The 22,277-nt window shown below is 40.2% G+C and overlaps 1 protein-coding gene and 1 long non-coding RNA gene across 3 annotated transcripts in view; one reads left to right on the top strand and one right to left on the bottom strand.

Moving 5' to 3' along the window:
- Positions 1 to 4,056, bottom strand: part of LOC150043023 (uncharacterized) — a 113,007-nt gene extending 108,951 nt beyond the window's left edge. For both annotated transcript variants that reach the window (XR_016533477.1, XR_016533479.1), the window contains exon 1: positions 3,897 to 4,056. This is a non-coding gene — a long non-coding RNA (uncharacterized LOC150043023). The remainder of the gene's footprint in view (positions 1 to 3,896) is intronic.
- A 247-nt stretch (positions 4,057 to 4,303) lies between these two features.
- On the top strand, positions 4,304 to 22,230 carry Slc25a36 (solute carrier family 25 member 36). The gene is made up of 7 exons (XM_090323558.1): positions 4,304 to 4,543; positions 8,388 to 8,552; positions 10,624 to 10,701; positions 11,862 to 11,962; positions 18,936 to 19,002; positions 19,553 to 19,842; positions 21,335 to 22,230. Exons 1-7 carry the CDS (start codon positions 4,503 to 4,505, stop codon positions 21,526 to 21,528), a joined length of 936 nt encoding a protein of 311 aa, XP_090179684.1. The 5' UTR covers positions 4,304 to 4,502; the 3' UTR covers positions 21,529 to 22,230.
- The last annotated feature ends 47 nt before the right edge of the window (positions 22,231 to 22,277 follow it).

The following is a 22,277-nucleotide window of genomic DNA, read 5'->3' as shown; positions in this document are numbered from 1 at the left end:
GTTGTGAATGCAAAAAGAGAGATAATATACATGGAAACATCCACCAACAGGTCTGGTTCATAATAAAAATGAGTTTAGTAAAGGTTAATTGCTTAACTGTCTATACATGTTTGGTTTCATTCATTCATCTGTGTACTATTTTTTACCCACACTCACAATCTTAACAAATTTGCCATTTGCTCAATTTTCTATTCAGATCCAGCAACTAACTTGTTTCATTGACCCAAATCTAACTTTTCATTGACCCAAATCTATCTTTGCCCATAGAAGAGTGGAATTTAACACACAATATTTGAGGTATATGATTGCATAAACAATGACTATATTCAAGCCTGAAGCAATACTATAGTTTAGTTAAATATATGGTTTATTACTCCATTGAACTCAGCATAATCAGCATAACAGATATTTTTTAATTTAGATGGGCTCCAAAATTTGGACTATCTCAAATTAGGAATAACTGGTGACTATTCCATGCATATCAATAAAGAATACATATTCTTCTACTGTTGAGAGACATGTTTTAATCAGGAAAAGTTGGTTAACAGTGTTATTCAAAGCTAATAAGCACTTGCTGGCTATCTACTTGTTCTATCACTTAGTCAAATGAGGACATTGAAATATATAATTATGATGTTGCATACCTAGAATCCCAGCCCTAGGGAGGCTAAAGCAAAAGGATTAAAGACCAGGCTTAGGGCAAGTTCCAAGCCAGCCAAAACTGCAAGGGAAAATACTGACTCCAACAAAACAAAACAAAAGCCGGGTGTGATGGCTCACACCTGTAATCCTACCTACTCTGGAGGCTGAGATCTGAGGATCAAGGTTCAGAGCCAACCAGGGCACAAAAGGACCTGAGACTCTCATCTCCAATTAACCCCTAGAAAACAGGAAGTAGGGCTTGGCTCAAGGGTAGGGCCGTAGCCTTGAGCTGAAGAGCTCAGGAACAGTGCCTAGGCCCAGGGGTAGGGTGGTAGCCTTGAGTGGAAGAGCTCAGGGACAGGGCCTAAGCAGAGTGCAAGCCACATGACCAACACACACACACACACACACACACACACACACGCAACCTAGGCACTGATGGCACTTGTAATCTTAGCTTCTCTGGAGACTGAAGTCTGAGGACTGCTGTTTGAAGCCAACCTGGGTGAAAATGTCTGTGAAACTTATCTCCAGGTAATGTAATATAGTGTAGAACAGAGGACCAGTGTTATTTGTTAGGAATCTCTGTATGTCACTTTCCTCTTCAGCAAAGTGGCACTTCCTTACAACGGTCAGAGACAAGAATTTGTTTAAATATTTGCCTGACACTTAAGAGAACAGAAGGCTTGTCTATATAAACATAAGTATGCATCACATAAAAAGGAATAAACCATTGATTGAGGCTACTTCTACTACCTAAATGGATATCACAATAGCTAATAATTATGGTTAACAAAGGAAATCAAAGCAAAAAAAAAAAAGATAGGATATATACTTTGGCTTTTTTTTTTCTTTTTTGGTACTGGGGATCAAACCTAGGATGTTCCACTTGCTAGGAAATACACTTTGGTTCTTTACCAACCAAATTTTAGAAAAATGTAAGTGAATCTAGAGTAGCAGAACAGATAGTAGCTGTCTGAATGGGTAGAAGGAAATTGGAAATTACAATGAGGAATGAAAATTTTCTATTACAGGAAAGGGGTTGGAGATATATTTACTATCTTGATGTTATATATCAAATCATATCAAGTGGCCAGGAACTTGGCCTAGTGGTTAAAGTGCTTGCCTAGCATGCACGAAGACCCGGGTTCGATCCCTTGGTACCACATATATAGAAAAAGCTGGAAGTGGTGCTGAGGCTCAAGTGGTAGAGCTCTAGCCTTGAGAAAGTCCAAGGACAGTGCTCAGGCCCTGAGCTCAAGCCCAGGACTGGCAAAAAAAAAAAAATCATATCAAGTTACACTTTAAATGAATGTAGTAAATGACTGTATATCAGTTATAATGCAGTAAATGTCTTGTAAATTTTAAAACAAAAAAAATACACACCTGAACATAGAAAATGCTGCAAAAATCTGAAATGTTGATGGCCATGATGGTAGAGTTTCTGAGAACTTCAACTCACTGTTAATAGGACTTAGAAAGGAGGCTGGCAAAGGGGGATTTTAATCTTTTCCTGATGTCCCTATGTATTTGAATTTGCTACTAAAAGTAAAATGGAGGGGCAGGGAATGTGACTTAGAGGTAGAGTGTTGGACTAGCATGCATGAAGCCCTAGATTCCTCAGAATCACAGAAACAGAAAAAGCCAGAAGTGACACTGTGGCTGAAGTGGTAGAGTGCTGGAGCAAAAACAGCTCAGGGACAGCAACCAGGCCCTGAGTTCAAGCCTCAGGACTGGCAAAAGAGAAAAGAAACAAAACAAAATTGAGGAAGACATTAAATGATATCTGGCTAAGAGGATATAATCTTCTGATCACACAATAAAATGATAGAGATTATCAATATAAAATGAAACCCTTTAAAATTGACATTGCCAACCCAAGGCTGGAAGCTTACAGAAAGATTTCTAAGTCAGGAAAATTACTACATGCTAATGGTTTAAGTACTCGAAGCCTGTGACGTCAGTTTATCTATGTTCCACTGCACCTATGGCTGTGAAGAATTTTTAATCAGCCCTTTAGCAATTAAAATTAGAACCAGTAACAATTGGGAAGCCTAATCCTCTTTGCTTCACAGAGAGCATGTTTATGTAATTCAGTGGTTTGGTTTGGTTAGGTTTGAGGAAGCAATCAGATGGCTACCACTCTGTCAAGGATGATCAACAGATGTGCATCACCATGAAGAAACTACAACTCCCAGAAGACCCTCCGGCCCCCCGTTGGCCACGCCCCCAGTGGCGTGGTCTGAAGGTGCCAGGCAGTCTGGCGTCTCACACCGGTGAATAATTGCCACAGAACCTAACAGTTCTTCCCAGTTGTGGAAGCCTCCTGAGACAGAATTACTGGAACAATCTTAATGCGAAAAACATGGCGACATTATTATCTTTCAAATACACTTAAAATGACACAGCCTCCTGGAAAAGTTTGACAACTCCAAAGGTTCAACGCAGTTTTTATCATCTAACCCAGGAAATTCACTTCTAAGTATTTATGAGAGGGGGAGGGAGGAGGAGGGAGGGGGAGGAGGGAGGGTAGGAGACAGGGAGGGGGTATTAAAACTCAACAAACCCATTATAAATGAGACCGATCTTGAGGTATCGATGCAGCAGGTGTGGGCAGTGATTAGGGGGTGACTGTTTTCCGTCGTAGTTCCTACTTTTCTGATTTTGCGCATTTTTTCCCCCTCTTAACGAGCAAATCAAAGCCTTGGAAACCGATTTTGCCTGGATTCAAATCCAAGCCGAGCTGGGTCATCCTGGGCACGACAGTTATTCCAAACCTGTTTCCTCCCGTGAGGTTATGGGGGGGGGGCAGTTACCCCACAGGACAGTCAGTGTTCAGAGTCCAGCGAGGAGCCCGGAGCCTGCGGAGCCCCGTGGGAACCAGACTGCGCGCGCACCCCGGAGCGCCAGGCCCGGCCTGCTTCGTCCCCTACCCCTTCCAACTCCAGGCCGGTGCTTTACCACTTGAGCCACAGCTCCGCTCGCGGCTTTCTGCACCGTCAGTACGGACGTCAGCGTCTCCGTGACTTTTCTGCTCGAGTTGGCCCAGAACCTCAATTCCGCTGAGTAGCCGGGACTGCAAGCGTGGGGCACTGGCGGCCGGAAGTTATGTTTTATTATTTTTTATTATATTTTATTTTTTTTCTCACGAATCTACCTCACAGTCAGTGGCGACTGCGCGGGATTCCCCCGGAGGCCGAAACCCCACCGTTCACCTCTGTACCCCCTTTCCACCCCGGATTCCTGCCTCTTACCGCGCGCAGGGCGGTCCGTTTCTTATTTCTTCCACACCACACGTGAGCACCTTCGCACAAACACTTCTCCAGAACGAGGTGTGAGGGCGACGCCAGGACGCCAACCTCCTCAGCCGACCCCAAGGCGCCACGGGGACCAGCTTCCGGTTTCGCGGAGTTAGGTGCGAGGACGCGACGACGCACTTCCGCTTCCTCCCCCTCCCCCTCCCCGCCTCGGCACGCGCTCGGGCCTCGCCGCGGCTCTGACACGGAAACCCCACCCACCACCTGGGCCATCACGTGAACCGGGCAGCGGGTCCCTTGACGTCACTCCCCCGGAACCAATGGGAGTCTCTGTTTATGGGAGGGGAGGCGGGGGTAAACCTCGGGAATGGCCACGCCCCCTGCAGCCGCGCAGAGCGCTGAGGCGGAGCGGGCGGCGGCGCGGCGAAGGCGCCGCGGGGGAGAGGGTACGTCGGTTGCTTGCTGCAGCCGCGTCTCCACCGAGCTCCCCAGAGGCCGTTTTCGGGACGTCCTACGTCTCCTTCCGGTACCGAAGACGCCGGCCGTTGCGGGCAGCTGGATCCGCGTCCCGCCTCAGCGCCCGGAGGACATGCTGGAGAGAGAATGAACCAGAGGGACACGCTGGTGCATCTGTTTGCCGGGGGGTGCGTATGGGCAGTCGGGGGGGGGGAGTCCGGGGCGCCCCGGGGCGGGGAAGCGAGGGCGACGCCACCCGGGCGGCGCCCCAGGGCGGGCGGGCCCCGGGTCGGCGGTGCGGAAGCCGAGGCGCGCCGGGTCGGGCGACCGTAGGCCTCACGTTGCGGCCTAGCGGAACCCGGGAGCGGACTGTGCCCCGGGGCCTCGCGGAGGTCGCCTGGCCGGGCATGGAGTGGGAAGATGGGATGGGAATGGTGGAGACCGAGGACAAAATGGGCGCCGGGCCGCCTCACGTCGCTCCCACGCCGAGCGGGCGGCCGTTTCCGGTCCTGCACGGCTGGGGGGCGGGGCGGGGGTTCGGGGGGCCTGAGCCCCCCTGCAAGGCTGGGGTGACCCCTGGCAGCGATCGGAAGCCGCCCTACCCCAGCTTTTGTGAGATACGAGGTGCAGGGTCTTTGGAGTCAGAGCCTTTTCTTGTTGGGAGCGAGGTCGACCCCAGGAAAACCAGCCAAGCCCTGCTGTATGCTTGGCCGCTGTTAGGTAGGAAGTGGGGGTGACCTCTGCCACCCTGATGGTAGCTACTGCGCGTGTGGACAGCACGACGGAGCCCGAAGTTTTGGTACCTTGGTTGCCAGCTATACTTGCTACAGCCATTTTGCTGAACTCAGCCCCGTTAGATGTCTTCCTTCCCAGTTACTTAGAAAATGACAGCAATTTTGTTGTATGCAGTTATCAGTACTGGAGCTTGACCTACCGGGCATTGTCCCTTAACTGTTTTGCTCCTAGTTGACAATGTACCACTTGAGCCATTTACCAGCTTCTTGCTGATTAACTGGAGATAAAGAGTTTCGTGGACTTTTCTGTCCTGGCTGGCTTGATCCTCAGATCGCAGTTTCCTGAGTAGCCAGGATTACAGGTGTGAGCCTCCAGCACCCAGCTTTTGCTTTTAACTTTTTTTTTTTTTTTTGGCCAGTCCTGGGCTTGAGCTCAGGGCCTGAGCACTGTCCTTGGACTTTCTCAAGGCTAGAGCTCTACCACTTGAGCCCCAGCACCACTTCTGGCTCTTTTCTATGTATGTGGTACCGAGGAATTGAACCCGGGTCTTTGTGCATACTAGGCAAGCACTCTACCACTAGGCCAAACTCCTGGCCCTGCTTTTACCTTTTTAAGACACACATCAGAAAAAGAAAGACAATAGTCACCTGGGTCCTTCACAATAATGAGAATTGACTTAAGATCAAACAGCTTTTCATACATGTAAAATGAGGGGTAATCTTGAAAAGTCCTGCTAGTTCTGTTTTCACTTAATTTTTAAATTCATATCTGTAGACTGTGTGTGCTAAGCATTACAGAAACGCAAAGGAGATTGTGCTGGCAATGCTACTCGTTGAAGACATCTTAATTCTTTATATGGATGTCAAAGTTTAGACCCTAAATTTTGAGAATATTCTTCACGACACTAAATTCATTTCTTAGTCTTGTACAATTGTGAAGGCTGGAAGTTGTGAAATCTATTTTTTACTTACTATTTTTTGTGGTAACTACATAGGAAAAAGAGAGCTGACTTGCTAGTCTTGTTTTCCTGGATTACTACTACATGTACTGGTGCCCTGTGGGTTAACCTCAGAATGCTTTAGAAGAACCAAGAGTAACCTTTCATGAAGGCATGTAATCTTTTTTTTTTTTTTTGCATTTTTTTATTGTAATTAGTAAAAGGGTTACATGATATTTGCCAGATAGAAGGTGCATTAATTCACATACATTGTTACCCTTTCACATGTCTTGGTACCCATTTCCCTCCCCCCCGAAGGCATGTAATCTTAAGCAAGAATTTTCTGAATGTACAGCCTGAGTTTTCCTAATAATAAAAATTATGTATTTGTGTGTGTGTGTGTGTACATATGTATACATACATACTTTTTTTTTTTTGCCTGTCCTGAGGCTTGAACACTATCCCTGACCTTTTTGCTGATCTTCTTTTTGCTCAAGGCTACTACTTTACCACTTGAGCCCCCAAACCATTTCTCGGTTTTTCTGTTTATGTGTTACTGAGGAATCAAACCCAGGGCTTCATACCTGCTAGGCAGGCACTTTACCACTAAGCCACATTCCCAGCTCAGTATATATTTACAGATACACTTACCAAAATTTTGGAAAGCTTTTTTTAGTAACCTGTAGTCACTGTTGTTAAATAGGAACATTTGAAACCCACCTGTACTGGACCTTGAGTCTGGGCCATTCTCTCACATGCATAACTCGTGCTTGCTTTAAGACACCCTTTGATCCCATTATGCTTTTGCCAGAGTTAATAGTTTGTAAGGCCTTTAGTTAGGTTGAGTTATAGATCATGGCAGATAGCAAGAAAGAATGCAGGTAAGAGTTTGGTTTTAGTTATATCTCCTAATAACATGACATGTCTGAACATGCAGGTACAAACAACATGAAATGTTTTAAATGCTTAGAGTTATACATTGTGTAGTGATTCTATCATCAATCTTTGTCTGCCATGAAGCCATTCCTTTTTGTTTTCCCTATTTGAGCCACAAATTTCAGGGAGGTTTTTGTTGTTGTTGTTGTTCTTGTTGTTTTGCACCAGCCTTGGGGCTTGAATGCAGGGCCTGAACATTGTCCAAGCTTTCTTTTGCTCAAGACTAGCACTCTACCACTAAGTCACATTCCCAGCCCACTTCATATGTATAACTAGATGAATTTTTCCTCTACGTCTTTGAATAGTGAGAAAACTTTCCATTGGTAGTAATTACTATTGCAAGAAATCTATGAACCTACTTTTTTGGGGGAGGAGGGTATCATGGGGCTTGAACTCTGGCCTGGGCACTGTCCCTGAGCTCTTCAGCTCAAGGCTACTGCCCTATCCTTGAGCCATAGCCTCACTTCCCATTTTCTAGTGATTAATTGGAAGTAAGAGTCTCATGGCTTTGTATTGCCTGGGCTGGCTTTGAACCACTGATCCTCAGATCTCAGCCTCCTGAGTAACTTAAGATTACAGGCATAAGCCACTGCGCTGCTTATTTATTAACTCAGTAAGAAACTCCCAAACAGTTAATGTTGATTTTTTTTGTGATTAAGTTATTTTAGTTACTTTCTTGTCAGAAAAAGGCAAAAGTAAAATGCTTAAGAGTATAGATAATGACCGGCTTTTTTAAAAACCTCATTTTCTTGATTTTTACTTTTTTTTTTTTCCTATGCCTTAGCCCAGTTGAGCTGCTATACATCAGGTGGTTCATAGACAACTCTATTTATTTTCTAAAGCCTTGGTCCTTCTGGATGAAGGTATTGGCAGAGGCCATAGCTGGTTAAGGGCCTACTTGCTCAGTGTACCTTCCCACCATGCTCACCTCACACAGGGGTGGCAGATGGAGCTGTTGGTGCCCTTGAACTTTAGGCTTCTTGAGGACTTTGGAAGACAGACCTGTCTACCTTTCCTTTCATCCACATGTGGCTACAATAAGGATGAAACAATGTGACAATGAAACAATAAGGAGAAATAATGTATGGTTACCATCATCAGTTTATTTTGATCTTAGTGTTTTAGAAAACCATTGGCTAGGTGTTAAAAGAATCAGAGTTTGAAAGGGAGAATATATGTCAAATAATGTAGTGCCACAAGTCATCCATGGAATGGAACACAAAATCACCCTTTAAAGTCTTAACGTGGCTTTTCCAGTAATTTTATTACCAGCAAATACCGTTTGAATTGCTGCTTTTTATTCCTGGGTTGATATTATACTTTGGTTTCCTTTAGCAATCAGGGAAACTTTAAAATAGCAAAACTGCAGGAGCCTACTTAGGTGAGGGTACTGGGCACAGGTACTGACTTGTGGTTTCTGGTAGATGTGGGGGTACCGTGGGAGCCATCCTGACATGTCCACTGGAAGTTGTGAAGACACGACTGCAGTCATCCGCCGTGACACTCTATATCTCTGAAGTCCAGCTGAACACCATGGCTGGAGCCAGTGTCAACCGAGTGGTGTCTCCCGGACCTCTCCATTGCCTGAAGTAAGGCAAAGCACTCTTGGTTTCCTGAAGTTCGCTTGCTTCAGTCATTTCCACATACTTGTTTATGTCTGCCATGTATTAAAAGGTTCTTTACAAGTGTTTTACACCTAAGTAATGCAGTCCATGATTTTTAATGTATGTAACCTAAACAAAAATGCTCCTATTTTGAAAATACTATCAAGTATCATGTTTGGAGTTTTTGTTGTTTTGGGGGGGGGGGTTGCTTTGTCTTGTTTGTTTATCCTGGAGGTGGGTACTTTGTCTTATCTCTTCTGCTCATGGCTAGCCACAGCCCCACTTCTGATTTCCTAGTGATTAATTGGAATTAAGAGTCTCACAGACTTCCCTGCCCAAGCTGGCTTTGAACTGTTATCCTCAGATCTCTGCCCCCTGAGTAGCTAGGATTACAGACGTGAGCTGCCAACTCGAGCTGTTTGACATTTTTGTTGTTGTTGTTGTTTTGGTTTTTTGTTTTGTTTTGTTTTGTTTTTTGCCAGTCCTGGGCTTGGGCTCAGGGCCTGAGCACTGTCCCTGGATTTTCTCAAGGCTAGGGCTCTACCACTTGAGCCACAACACCATTTCTGGCTTTTTGCTATATATGTGGGACTAAGGAATCAAACCCGGGTCTTCGTGCATGCTAGGCAAGCACTCTACCACTAGGCCAAACTCCCGGCCCCTGTTTGACATTTTTGATGGCTTGAAAATAATATGCTTTTATATTTTACTCTACTTCATTGTGTTGTAATGTCAAAGCTATTAGATTTACTTTTTACTATGTTACTAGTTTAGACTTGTGTGCCTGCTTTATCAGCTCACTTGGGACTGGATGTGTTTGAACTTAGTTCGATAGTATTTATTTTGTAGCAAATAAACTCATCCAATGTGTTTACCCTCACACCATAGGATTTCATCACATCTTGCCTTTTCAAACTGGTTACTACTTAAGTAACTGAGTAGATTAACAATTATGAATTCAGATATGGTGGTTACAAAGATTTCTATCTAGTTAATAAGAAATGTAGTTTAATAGCCTGATTTTGATGTTTATTACCACTAACAAGGTCTCTTTAAAGTCCTTTCTTTGACCTCTGTGATATATCTTTTGCTTTTTTTTTCAATAGCTTTGCTTTCCCTTTGCATGTTTTCCCCAAGTTTGTTAATCTTAGTCCCATTTTCCTCGTTTATCAGACACTTTTTAAAGCTCCATATTTATTTAATTAAACCTTATAGTACCCAGTAAGAAAACAGAATGGCTAAAAGTTGCTTTGTGATCTCATCATTATCAGCAGAGTTCATTGAACTGTGACATAACCAACTTCATAATGAAAAATTTGGCCCTATCTCGGGCTTTTAATTGACTACTCTATTCAGTTACTTTTATGATCCTTATTAAGTATATAGATACTTAAGCATTGGGCATACCTCCTTTAATGTTTTTGCCTATAGAATTTAATTGAGTTTCTAGCTCTCAAAGTCTTTTGTGCCTTTCAATTACCTCTTTCCTTTTTTCTGCTGAGGATGTGTTTACATGTCAATATGGTCTAGTAAATGCTTGTTTAAATATAATTCTAGGTTTTGTTTGTTGAGGGGAGGGCTCCCCATAACTTGACAGGGAATTTCTTTCTCGGTGGTAGGGCATTTTCCTGTCTCTTTTCTTTGCCTAATTACAAAGCGCTCTTTGTGCAATAAGCTCTCAGTAAACTTAAGTGGAAAGAGAAATGCTGAACAACTATTGTGGTACCCTAAACAGGTGTGAGGTGACTCCTTTTTGCTGTACCATTCCACTACAGTGGTTAGATGTCATAACTGTAGTACTCCAACTTTCGCATAGAGACCAGACTTGATAATAGAGTGTTTGCCTTCCATATCTAAGTCCCTGAGTTTGATTCCCAACTCTGGCAGAAAAAATAGAGACTTTAATACCAGGACAGAATTATGTTTCTAGCCGAGGAATTGAGGAACTGATAAAGACAATAAAATTGCAGGAATTAGAGATTGGAGTGGGATAATCAGATGAAGACCTGGTTGAAGTCTGTATAATCTAATGTTATTTTTTCTTTTAATCTTTCAGGGTGATCTTGGAAAAAGAAGGGCCTCGTTCCCTGTTTAGAGGATTAGGCCCCAATTTAGTGGGGGTGGCCCCTTCCAGGTAAAAACAAAAATCAATTAAGCAAAATTATGGTTATCTTTTTGTTTGTGTAGGTTGTGGGGCTTCACCTCTGTGCCTGGGCTCTGTCCATGAGCTCTTCAGCTCAAGGCAAGCGTTCTACTACATGAGCCACAGCATCACCTCCAGTTTTCTGGTGGTTAATTGGAGATAAAACATCTCACAGACTTCTTGCCCAGGCAGCCTATGAACCATGATCCTCAGACTTAGCCTCCTGAGCAGTTAGGATTACAGACATGAGCCACTGATACCTGGCTTAGCGCTCTGACTTCAAGATAACTATTTGAGTTTGTCTCTTTTTGAGGGGGTGTGGGAGTAGTCCTAGAGCTTGAACTCAGATCCTGGACCCTGTCCCTGAACTTCTTTTTGCTCAAGGCTAGCACTCTAGCCATATGATACTGAAGAATTAAATAGAACCTAGTGCTTCCTGCATGCTAGGCAAGCACTCTACCACTAGGCCACAATCCTACTTCACCCCTTTTTTCCCTTTAATGAGTCATTTTAAAATATGGGGAAATTTTTAAGTCATTACACGGAAATGGCTAAGACTTTGTCTTTAAGCTCATTCCAAAATTGTAAAGATTGATGGGTACCATTGTTCCATACCTATAATCCTAACTACTCAGGAGACTGAGGTCTGAGGATTGAAGTTCAAAGTCAGCCAGGGTAGAAAAGTCCTAGTCACCCTCTTACCTCTAATTAACCCCCTAAAACCTGGATGTGGAGCTGTGACTGAAAGTGGTAGAATGCTAGCCTGGAGCAAAAAGAGCTCAAGGATAGCACTCCAGGTCCTGAGGTCAAGCCCTTTGACCAGTTTAAAAAAAAAATAGTAGCTAAGCGCAGTGGCTCATGCCTGTAATCCTAGCTACTCGGGAGGCTGAGATGTGAAGATCAGGTTCAAAGCCATGAAAACAGAAGTGGCCCTAAGGTTCTAGGGGTAGGGCCCTAGCCTTGAGCTGAAGAGCTCAAGGACACCGCCCAGGCTCAGGTAGGGTGGTGACCTTGAGCTGAAGAGCTTCGGGATACTCCCAGAGTTCAAGCCCCACACTGACCAAAAAAAAAAAAAAAAAACAATGTGAAGATGAATTTACCTTTTACAGGTTACACAAACATGCCTACAAAAATCTATATCTTTGTTTTAGAGCAATATACTTTGCTGCTTACTCAAACTGCAAGGAAAAGTTGAATGGTGTGTTTGATCCTGATTCTACCCCAGTACATATGATCTCAGCTGCAATGGCAGGTATGAATGTATGAGACTAAAAAACCAGGAACGTTCTGAAACCTAGACAATGATGAAATGTGATGAGTTTATACTAAGAAGTTAAAAGGATCAGTGTACGTTTCGTTGGTTGGCATCTAGTGGTTAAGTTATATTTATTGAAATAAACGATTTGATTAGGGATATGTAAAATCTGTTGTCAATCTGCAGTTTTGAAATTAAGAGTTTTAAGTGATAGGATACAGATTTTTAAAATAATGTTTCTATTGCCTTGTGTCATCCAGTGCATATTTAGTGATTTGAGTGTTAAGAATCCAACCATAATTGCACTGTAATAGAACTATAATTTACTTTTCCTCATTTCCTGTTAGTATGTTTTCCCTTTTAGCTGCATATTTTGGCTTCTGTCTGAAATACGCTAAAATTCTTGGTAAAGTATTTATTTAATGTTCCACTGCTGAAATTTTTGTGATACATTATCAGTAACCAAAACTAATGTGTATACTTTAAAAAATACGTCATTCTACATAAATGAGACTAGATGATATCTGAAATGTCAACACTGGCTATATGTATATGCTTGAGATTAAAATGTTTCCAGGATCTCTTCTGTCATTATTGACGAATCTATATCATTCTGAGTTAAGGCGATTGAAGACTTCTGTACCGCCTTAAAGTAAACTGGTAGATTGGTTTGGTTTGACAGGTCTGGTTCTGGAATCATTTGCTGCCATGCATACTCAAAAAAAATCATGCACTTTGGTTCTCAGTAGAAAATTCCCATTTTCTAAGATTATTTGAATGTTTAACCATCTCATATTTTCAAATTATGCTAAAAAAATGGTAGCCATTTTTATCAGTAAGCTGAATATCAGTTATATTTGACAATGAGAGCCTTAAACTGTTAACTGTTTTCTTTTTAGAAGTAAATTGGCTCAGTTTGAAACACATACTTACCCCAACTAAGTGTAAGTTGGAAATACTCAATGCTGACAGTGACAACCTTCACATGTAACAAATACATCTAGCATATATCTTACACATTGATTTCAAGGCTTTTTAATATTGATTGTTGACTGACTAAAGTTTTGAAGCTGGTAGGGACCACCTTTAAAGTCAAAAGAATGAAAGTTGTCACTTTCCAACAAGGAGCGCTTGAGCAAGTTAGGTAATTTATGTAACCTTTTCTGTGGAGTATTTTGTGTTTTGAAAAATAATCCATTTAGAGGTAGAGACCATCTGTCAACATAGAATTTTTTATGTGCTTCTCCCCAGAAGTTTATTATGGATCATTCCCACAGAGCAAAGGGCAGGAAGTGTGCAGGAAACAGACCTGTACCCACAGCACTAGCTCTTGTTACATTGTGGTTGTCAGTCCCAGAAAATTATAAAGAAATGCTGATGTTGCTTCCTTGGAAGAACTTTTTAAGAAAGTAAATGAACAGTATTTTTTTTTTAATGAACAGTATTTTTAAGTTAAAAATATTATCTATCAATCTGGAGTTTCAGAATGTCTTAATTTTCTTTGGAACATCTTATTTCTTTAGAATAAGAATATATTACTCTGTATCGTATTTTGAATTCAGTAAATTGTCATTTTATACTTCTTTGCTCAAATGTTAGCTCAGTTTTTATTTGTGCATTGGTACTGTTTCCAAACATGATTCCATACATCTTGATGAATCGTTATTCTTATGTTTGTTCACAGATGATTGCACTATACACTTAACTGTAACTTGGAGATATTTCTTTGGTTTGTTTGCAGTTGCATTGTTCTGAGAATTGTGCTTTCAGAGCTTCCTTGCACTATTCATGAGCATTAACACTTAGCATGGCAGTTATACACGAGCAACTACGGGACTAAATATGAATGGTTTGGGGATATGAGGTGCTTTGAGATCATCCTGTGAAAAATCATTTTTAACTGGCTATTCAAGAGAAAAATGCTAACCTTGTCGCTTTAATATAAAGAATATATTAAATTAAGTAATTGTCAACATTGCCTCCGCATTTTGCTCACCAACTAGCACACACTTTTAAGGATTTGGTAAGGGTACTATGTATGTTTATTTCAAGTAACCTCTCAGTTCAGTAAGGACAGTTCAAATAGGTCTTCTGTATTTTACCTGCTTTCTTCCCTTACAACTGACTTTCCCTTCCAGCCAACTAAGTTTACCCTTGTTGTTGAGGGTGCCTTATTTTGTGTGCTTTGTTTAAATGAAATGAGTATCTCTCTTCGTATACTTAGGCACAGATATGTATGCCAGAAGTTATATTATGTTTTTGTGTAGTAATTCCCAGTTTTAAGTTTTTATGTGGCATATGCAAACATTTTCATTTGTAGCAATATAAAAGTAAGGGAAGGAGCCAGGAGGGTGGCCTAGTGGTTCAGTGCTTGCCTAGCATGCACAAAGCCCTGGGTTCAATTCCTCATACACAGAAAAAACCTGAAGCAGCCCTATAGCTCAACTGGTAGAGTACTAGCCTAGGGCACAAGCTCAGACAGTGCCCCAGTCCTGAGTTCAAGCCCCAGGACTGGGGAGGGAAAAAAAGATCAAGGGAAATGGATTTGAATTTTTTTAATATGTATTTGTGAAGTTAGTGTTCCATTTTTAATATATAATGTAATCTTATATGTTCTCTAAATACCTAATGGGTTTTATTTTATAGCATATAATTTTCAATTTTTTTTCTATTTGACTTTTCATTATTAAAAGTTAAGTGTTTACTCGTATTAAATACACTTTTTTTTCTTGCCTATTTAAATCATTTTTAACTATATTTTATTTGTCCTGGCAATTTACTCAGCCAGATAGATGGTTGGGCAGCTACTTTGTGTGTTTATTTGTAAACATTCTTCCTGTTTTCTGTTTTGTAGAACACAAGTACAAAATAATCCAAAATAGACCATAAGTATGGATGTGCAATATTACTGGCTAGAATGCAAAAAGCAAAGGTACTTTTGTAGCAACACATATGTATCTTATTTAAACATTATAAATTCTTCCAAACTCAAATATTTTGTCGGGGCTTTTAAATTTTGTACTAAATAGACTGTTATAAAAGAAAGTTGTGTTTTTAGCTCTTTATCATAGTAAATAATTATGACAGAAAAATGGGGTATGGTGATTCCATAAATATTTTACTTTAGAGCCCCCTTTCACAAACAAGGTTAGCATTTTTTCTTTTAAGACAAAACTGGTCTTCTTTTAGGTAAGTATTTGGACTCTGAAACTGCTGCAGATGGTGAAATTTTTAATTTTTGGTGCATTAAAAATAATTTTTAAATGGCCCATTCTGATATTCCTCTTTTTCTTTTAACTTAAAATTTTCAAAGAATAAAAAAGTTAGATCTCACAGATATTTCTCAGATCCTTCCAATGGGATTCAATTTGTACACATGTTTCTGATGAGGTCACTGCTTGTTGTTATGATACAGAAAAGCCTGTGTCTATTTTAGGCATTTACTGTACATTTCTCCCGAGAAAAGAGTGAGATCGTGTCATCTCATGCTCCCCATCCGCAGGTCACTTCCTGTAGAAATATGGACTAACTTAAACCTCGTGAGTACTGATCTGAGCATCTCTTGCAGCCTCTAGTATAAGAAACACACCCTGGGATTTTATAAAGTGTGGAATGAATAGAAGGCGGGAAATGAATTTATTTCCTGAATTTGTATGTGCATTATTGAGTGTGTTAATTCTGATCCCTTTATAATCCTTCTAGAAGGAAGAATGGGGTGCTTTTCAGTCATCCTGTGAGCCTGGGGTCTTCAGTTTGGCCATAACAGCCTTGACCTCCAAAGAATTTGATAAGCAGTACATTTGCATAGTTATAAATGGTACCATACCATCCTCCAATTTTTACAGTAGCTCTGTTGCTTAGTGTAACATTTAAAAGTCTAATACAGCTTTCCATTCTTATCAGTTGATACTTAGCCTTCTACTCTTTGTGAAAAATACCAGTCTTAATATCACTACTTTCTAAATAAATACAGGCTATAACATGCAAAGTCTTAGTAGCTATTGTAGTTTTAGTTGCTATTGTACTTTTAATTATTTTGGAAACAGTTTGAATACTTGCCTCTTAGGAGGGACATGGGTTTTGTTTTTACAGAAGCTAATTGAAATAAAATACTATAGTACTATAGGTATCACTCCCTTAATGAGATAGACATTTTCAGCAAGTCCTATAGGTGAGATTTATCTGCTTCTTAAATGGTTTATACTATTAAATGGAGTTTTATTTAGAAAAACTATTTAAAATAAAAATCTAAGCTTTCTGACAAAACACTAACAGCACTACTAACAGTCTGGCCATATGGGCACTTTGCTTTAACTCACTTTGGAGCAGTACTAATCCCTTTTAACTTAGAAATGATATCTCATGCAGTCTTCAACTTGTCTAAACGTTTTAAGTGTTCCAAATATTAATATAAATTAGCATATTAACAAATATGCCACAGAGCTTTTTAAAATGCAAAAAAAATGATAAGCAATTTCCAGAGTTGAGCACCATTGTCAGTATCTTGATGTGTGCTTGTCTTAGGCATAGTATAGTAATTCCAGGCTTAGGTAAATTTGGGGAGGATGTTCTGGGAAGTAGATTTGGGGGGGAATGTTCTGTTTCGTTTCCAGAATAAATTGGTTTTTTCTCCATTTAGCCTAAAATGTTTACTTCATTTACTATTTTGGGTTAAGAGAAAGTGGTCATCATAAAACTCAGATACTAAGCAGAATTCTAACTCGTACAGGACCAATAACTAAAAAGCCATGAATTAAGCATAGATTATTTTTATCCACCCTAATAATACCTGCCTGTTAAACTAGTGTCTGTATTAAGAAGTAGTTCCAATTTGGGGGAGAGTTAAGGCAAGACAGACTAAGCACAAATTACTAATAATAGACATAATAACGTTCTCCCAGCTAGATTTTAATAAAACCTAGAAATAAAGTTTAGTTAAATGAGAATACCTGTTGTTCCAGTATTGACTATTAGTAGCACAAATACTAATTTAAATTTTTTATTCCTAGTAATAATATTTGTTTAGTTTTTCTTAGCTTAAAATTGAGGGATTTTGTGACTTGGAAGACTATCGTGGACAGAAACTTGAGTACTAAGTTTTTTCTAGAAATAAAGCTTTTCCTTAGGTAAGCTTTTTTAAAGTTTGATACAAGGATTCTTTGATTTTTAAAGTTAAGTGAGATGCACATTAATTTTCTTAATTTAAAACTTCTACAGAATGATGAATAAAAATCAGAACATTTTGTTGGCTTTATGCCGCTTAACTCCCTCCTTCCCCCCCATCTTACCACAGACACATTTAGCTAACCAGAGTATTTAAGAAATAAGAACCCCCCAAATTATGGATGTGGCTCAGTGGTACAGCATTTTCATAGCATGCCCTAGGTTTGGTGCTCAGCACCAAAAGAACAACCATTAAATTGGGGATTGACTTTATCTGATTGATAACAGTGTGACTATTTCCAATTAACCTTGACCATGTAGGACAAATATTTAAATTAGTCATTTTTTTTCTATTTTTCTTTTCTTTCCTTTGACCAAGAATATGTTCATAAAAAAACCATGCTTATGTATGTAGTATTAAAAATACTTTAAAAATGGAACTTTTATCTTGACAAATTTACTACTATTACAGTAGTTATTAAAATTTCCCATTTATCCTGCTTGCTAAATAGGTTTTATTAGTGTATCCCTTTGTAACATCAGGCTATTTCTCAAGTGTAAGGGAGTAAAATTAGACTTAGCCAATTATCAGATATCACAGAAGGGAAATGAACCTTGTGAGATTAAATTTGGCTTTGAAAACAGTTTAGTAAAATTATTTTGTGTATGTAGATATAAGCCGTTTTGAAAGCCAAGAAAGTTTTATAATTGGTTTCACATTTTATATACTAATTTAAAAGGCAAATTATTCCCAAGTACATCACAGCAATTTTATTCAAAAATACTTGTAAATGTGCTGGCTATAGTTTACCTTTCAAAAAATACTGTGATCGACCTGTTAGTATTTGATAGAAACTATTAAAAGTTAAGATCCTTAGACATTCTTCTGTACGTTTTGTACATTTTCATTGAGTTTAAAGGTTAGTTGCGGGGGGGGGGGAATGTAGCTTTGCTGTAAGTATTCTGTGGTTTGTGTGGCAGATCTTAAATGTAAAAGCAAATTATAAAAACCGTGTAGCACTAAGACTGCACTTTGTGTGCTACTGTTTTTCCCCAAACTCGCAAAACGGCAAGTAAGCTATGCATGAACCCAGAACCATCTGCTCCAGAGATCTTAATTTACTGCCAGACCTGAGCCATCTTGGAGGACCATAGTGATCTTAGAGAAGTTAGAGCTACCTCCCGCCCAGCTTTCTTTCCTGTCTGTAGAATTGCCAGGGAGGTTCCCATGATTAACATTTTAAACTTTTGAGTTGTCCTGTGTTGACATGAAAAACAGATCTCTCCAGGTCACCATGATAGGAGCCTTGCCTCTGTGACGCCAGTATGTTTACAATAGAATGTATCCCTGAGGCCACACAAAAATCTCCATTAACACCACTGTTTATGTAGAAATCGTTTTGAATGTAGTGATGGGTAATGCACTCTGAGGAACTGTTAGAGAAACTTGCTTTTTTAGCCCAGAATCCACAAATTTCCTACATGTTGTCTGGAGAAATGGGTTTCTGAATTCAGTTAGGGAGTTAAGTGCACCCTACAGGGATATTTTGATAGGTTAGAATTGCACTTTATGTACAGTGAGATTTTGCTCATAAAAGTATCGTTTGGTTAAGGTCAGAAATGGAGTTATCTAGATTGGAAGTAAAGATAGATATTAATGGATATATGGATTTTGTAAATAAAAGTAAAATACAATAGTTTAAATATTTATATATATTCTTTAGTACAAAAATTAATACAATTTAAAGAACCTTAGTAGTGTGTTCTTCATTTTTACTGGAATTCATTTTTAAACATATTTGTTTAGGTTTTACTGCGATCACTGCAACCAACCCCATTTGGCTAGTAAAAACTCGGTTACAGCTTGATGCAAGGTATGTTAATTTAAAGTTGACTTGATAATCTTTCTAGTAACTCCAAGACATATGCATCTCGCAATATTCTTCCCTTCATATGCTACTGACTTTTTTTGTTCTTGTTCATCCTGGGACTTGAATTCTGGGCCTGGGCATTAACCCTGAGCTCTTCAGCTCAAAGCTACTGCCCTTCCCCTTGAGCCACAGGGCCACTTCCAGTTTTCTGATGATTAATTAGAAATAAGAGTCTCACGCACTTTTTAGTGCCCGTGTGTCAAATACACAGAAAAATAATTATGCTTCTTGTTCAGTAGAGAACAATCATTAGCATTTCCATCGTTTTTGTTATTAAACGCAAAGGAAATTCAACAAGTGTGTTTTAAACTATTTACCTGATAGCCATCTAATTTCCCAAATTTGGGACTAAAATAGGAAGTCTAAAAGATGAATTAGAAAACTTCACATCATGAGTCAAAAGATAATTCAAAAGACATATTCTTTCGGCATATTTCATCTACTTTAAAGAACCTCTTAATGTCAGTAACGTTTTCTTTTTGTGGTCTTTTAGGAACCGTGGAGAAAGGCGAATGGGTGCTTTTGAATGTGTTCGCAAAGTATATCAGACAGATGGATTCAAAGGATTTTACCGGGGCATGTCTGCCTCATACGCTGGCATATCAGAGACTGTTATCCACTTTGTTATTTATGAAAGTATAAAGCAGAAGCTACTGGAATGTAAGACTGCATCTATGATGGAAAGTGATGAAGAGTCTGTGAAAGAAGCTTCAGACTTTGTGAGAATGATGCTAGCTGCTGCCACCTCCAAAACTTGTGCCACAACCATCGCATACCCACATGGTGAGAACAGCTGCGTTTAGGAGTGAATTCTGCTTCCAGAGCATGTAGAATTTTGTTAGCCCAGTGTGCCAAAATAGCATGAGATTCCGTATGGGAAGTGAGTAACTTGCCCAAGGTCTTATCAGTGGTAGAGCTCAAACTTGAAACTAGTTTACACTATTGAATATTGGCAAATATACATACACAATAATTTATCTTTAAATTTAAAAATATTAACCCATTTTGCAATAGCTAAAGAAATCACTTCAGAATTTATCTCTGACATACTGAGTTTTCGTAGCTTTCTGGTTTGCTTTGCTTTGTTTAAAGTAGCCTTTGATTTTTTTGTTGTTGTTGTCTTTTTTGTAACATAGGCAAATGACGTGACGTTGAGGAAAGCAGGGCAGTTGGTAACATTTCAGAGCCAAATATGCAAGTGGGATGAGTCTTTAAGACAAAACAAGAGGTTTCAAGTACACATTCACATGTTCCCTAGACTGCTTTAACCTAGATTCTTCCCCTAGATCCAGTCAAAGGTGGTGGATGGAGTTTGAGGGTTTTGTTAAAATAATGTGTGAAAAAGGGAAATTTTATTTCACCCCCCTCTCACCACCAGAGGGTGGACATTGAACTCAGCCTCAAACTTTTGGTAGGCAGTTGAATGTGAGCCATGCCTCCAATCTCCTTAATCCTTCAGTAGGAATCTCCAGATTCTTACCTGGTATCTCGATTTGTCTAAAGTGTCTCAATAACTGTAGTTTCTCAACATGTAAAATGAAAGTTGGACTGATACCAAATTGTTAGGAGTTTTGCCTGCTTCATTCCCAGACTAGGCCTCTCATAGCTTGGCAGCTAGTGTGTGAGTAGATTTTTAGCTTTATCCAAAGGATGTTTTGCATTAGTATACATATGTTGCTGTGAATCGGATACTGTTTGAGTTTTGGCTTTGTACTGGTTACCTTTTTAGCAGTCTTTTTTACTGTGTCAACTTGCACAACCATTCCCTTGCCTCTTGATACTTCTTGTGAATGTCTGTAACCCTTTGTACCTGCCTTTTAGTGTACACTTGATACTTTCAAGTTGTGAGCATGTTTTTGGCTACATTAGAAGCTGTGTACTTCTGTAATATGACTGAACTTAAGTTCCACTTTAGAAATCCCTATCCAAGCCAGGTGACAATGGCCCAGGAATGTTACGCTTGGAAGGAGGGTGAGGTCTGAGGATCCTAATTCACAGCCATCCTGGGCAGAAAGTCCATGAGTCTTTATCTTCAGTTAACCACAAAAAGAAAAAGCAGGACTGGTTCAAGAGGTAGAGCTCTAGCCTAGAGCAAAAGAGCTCAGGAACAGCTCCTAGGCCCAAATTCTAGCACCCCCTCTGGCACAGAGTAGAAATCTCTTATCCAGAGCTTACCCTTAGAGACTGACAAATGAGATGTGCATGGTGTGGTTAGGGGGTTTGTAAAGCCATCGGTGATGTTTAAGTAAAATGGTTTTACTTCTTTCCTAAACAGAAGTTGTAAGAACAAGACTACGAGAAGAAGGAACAAAATATAGATCGTTTTTTCAGACACTATCTTTGATTGTTCAGGAAGAAGGTTATGGGTCTCTGTACCGTGGACTAACAACTCATCTTGTGAGACAGATTCCAAACACAGCCATTATGATGGCCACCTATGAGCTGGTGGTCTACCTGCTCAATGGATAGCAGCACTCGCTGCCGCACCGCAAGGAGGGAAGACCAAAACAGCACCGTGGACCATGGGATCTCGAGGCCAGCCAAGTGGACGGAAAAAAAGTAGTTTGGGAACATGTAACTTTGCCTACGTGGAAGTTTGGTTATAGGAATCAAGGTAACCACACCACATCACTCCGTCTCTCAGTAGCATGGAGACAACCCTCAGCCACCTCCAAGGAGATGCCTTTAGAAGCAAGCACTCCTCTCTCAAATTGCCATTTTCTCTGCCATGTTCACCAGATATGGTTGTATTTTGTTGGTTTATGGCATTCTGGATATAGTATTGAGCATTTCTCCCCTCCTGAACCAAGCCGTCCCTAATGATATACTGTAACTATCCAAAAATAGTGTTGACAGTCAGAAATTTCTAACTTCTGGCTTTTAATTTCTCTGATACTTTAACAACAATAGATAGAGGCTCAGTATTTCTCATTTTCTTAAGAGGACCTGACACAACATTTTAAATTCTCAATTATTTGACATCAGGTAGTCACCGTTCTTGACAACCAATGAAATAGTATCCAGATACCTTGTGTATTTTTAGCTTTAAAGTGTTTTGGTTTCCAGGCTAACAGGTGCTCCATGTTTGGCATGCTGTGGACTCGGGTTGTTGACATATCAAATGCACATGCTCATAGTTTGGGACTGTCAAATAAACCAGTAAAGTACTGCTTCTTGGCCATTTCAGTGACTTGAACGTGTGTGTCCTGATATCTTTT

Source organism: Megascapheus bottae, chromosome 32 (genome assembly GCF_031878675.1).
Source record: "Megascapheus bottae isolate mThoBot1 chromosome 32, mThoBot2.hap1, whole genome shotgun sequence".
NCBI classification, from domain to species: Eukaryota; Metazoa; Chordata; class Mammalia; order Rodentia; family Geomyidae; genus Megascapheus; species Megascapheus bottae.
This window is presented reverse-complemented; position numbering and strand designations above follow the sequence as displayed.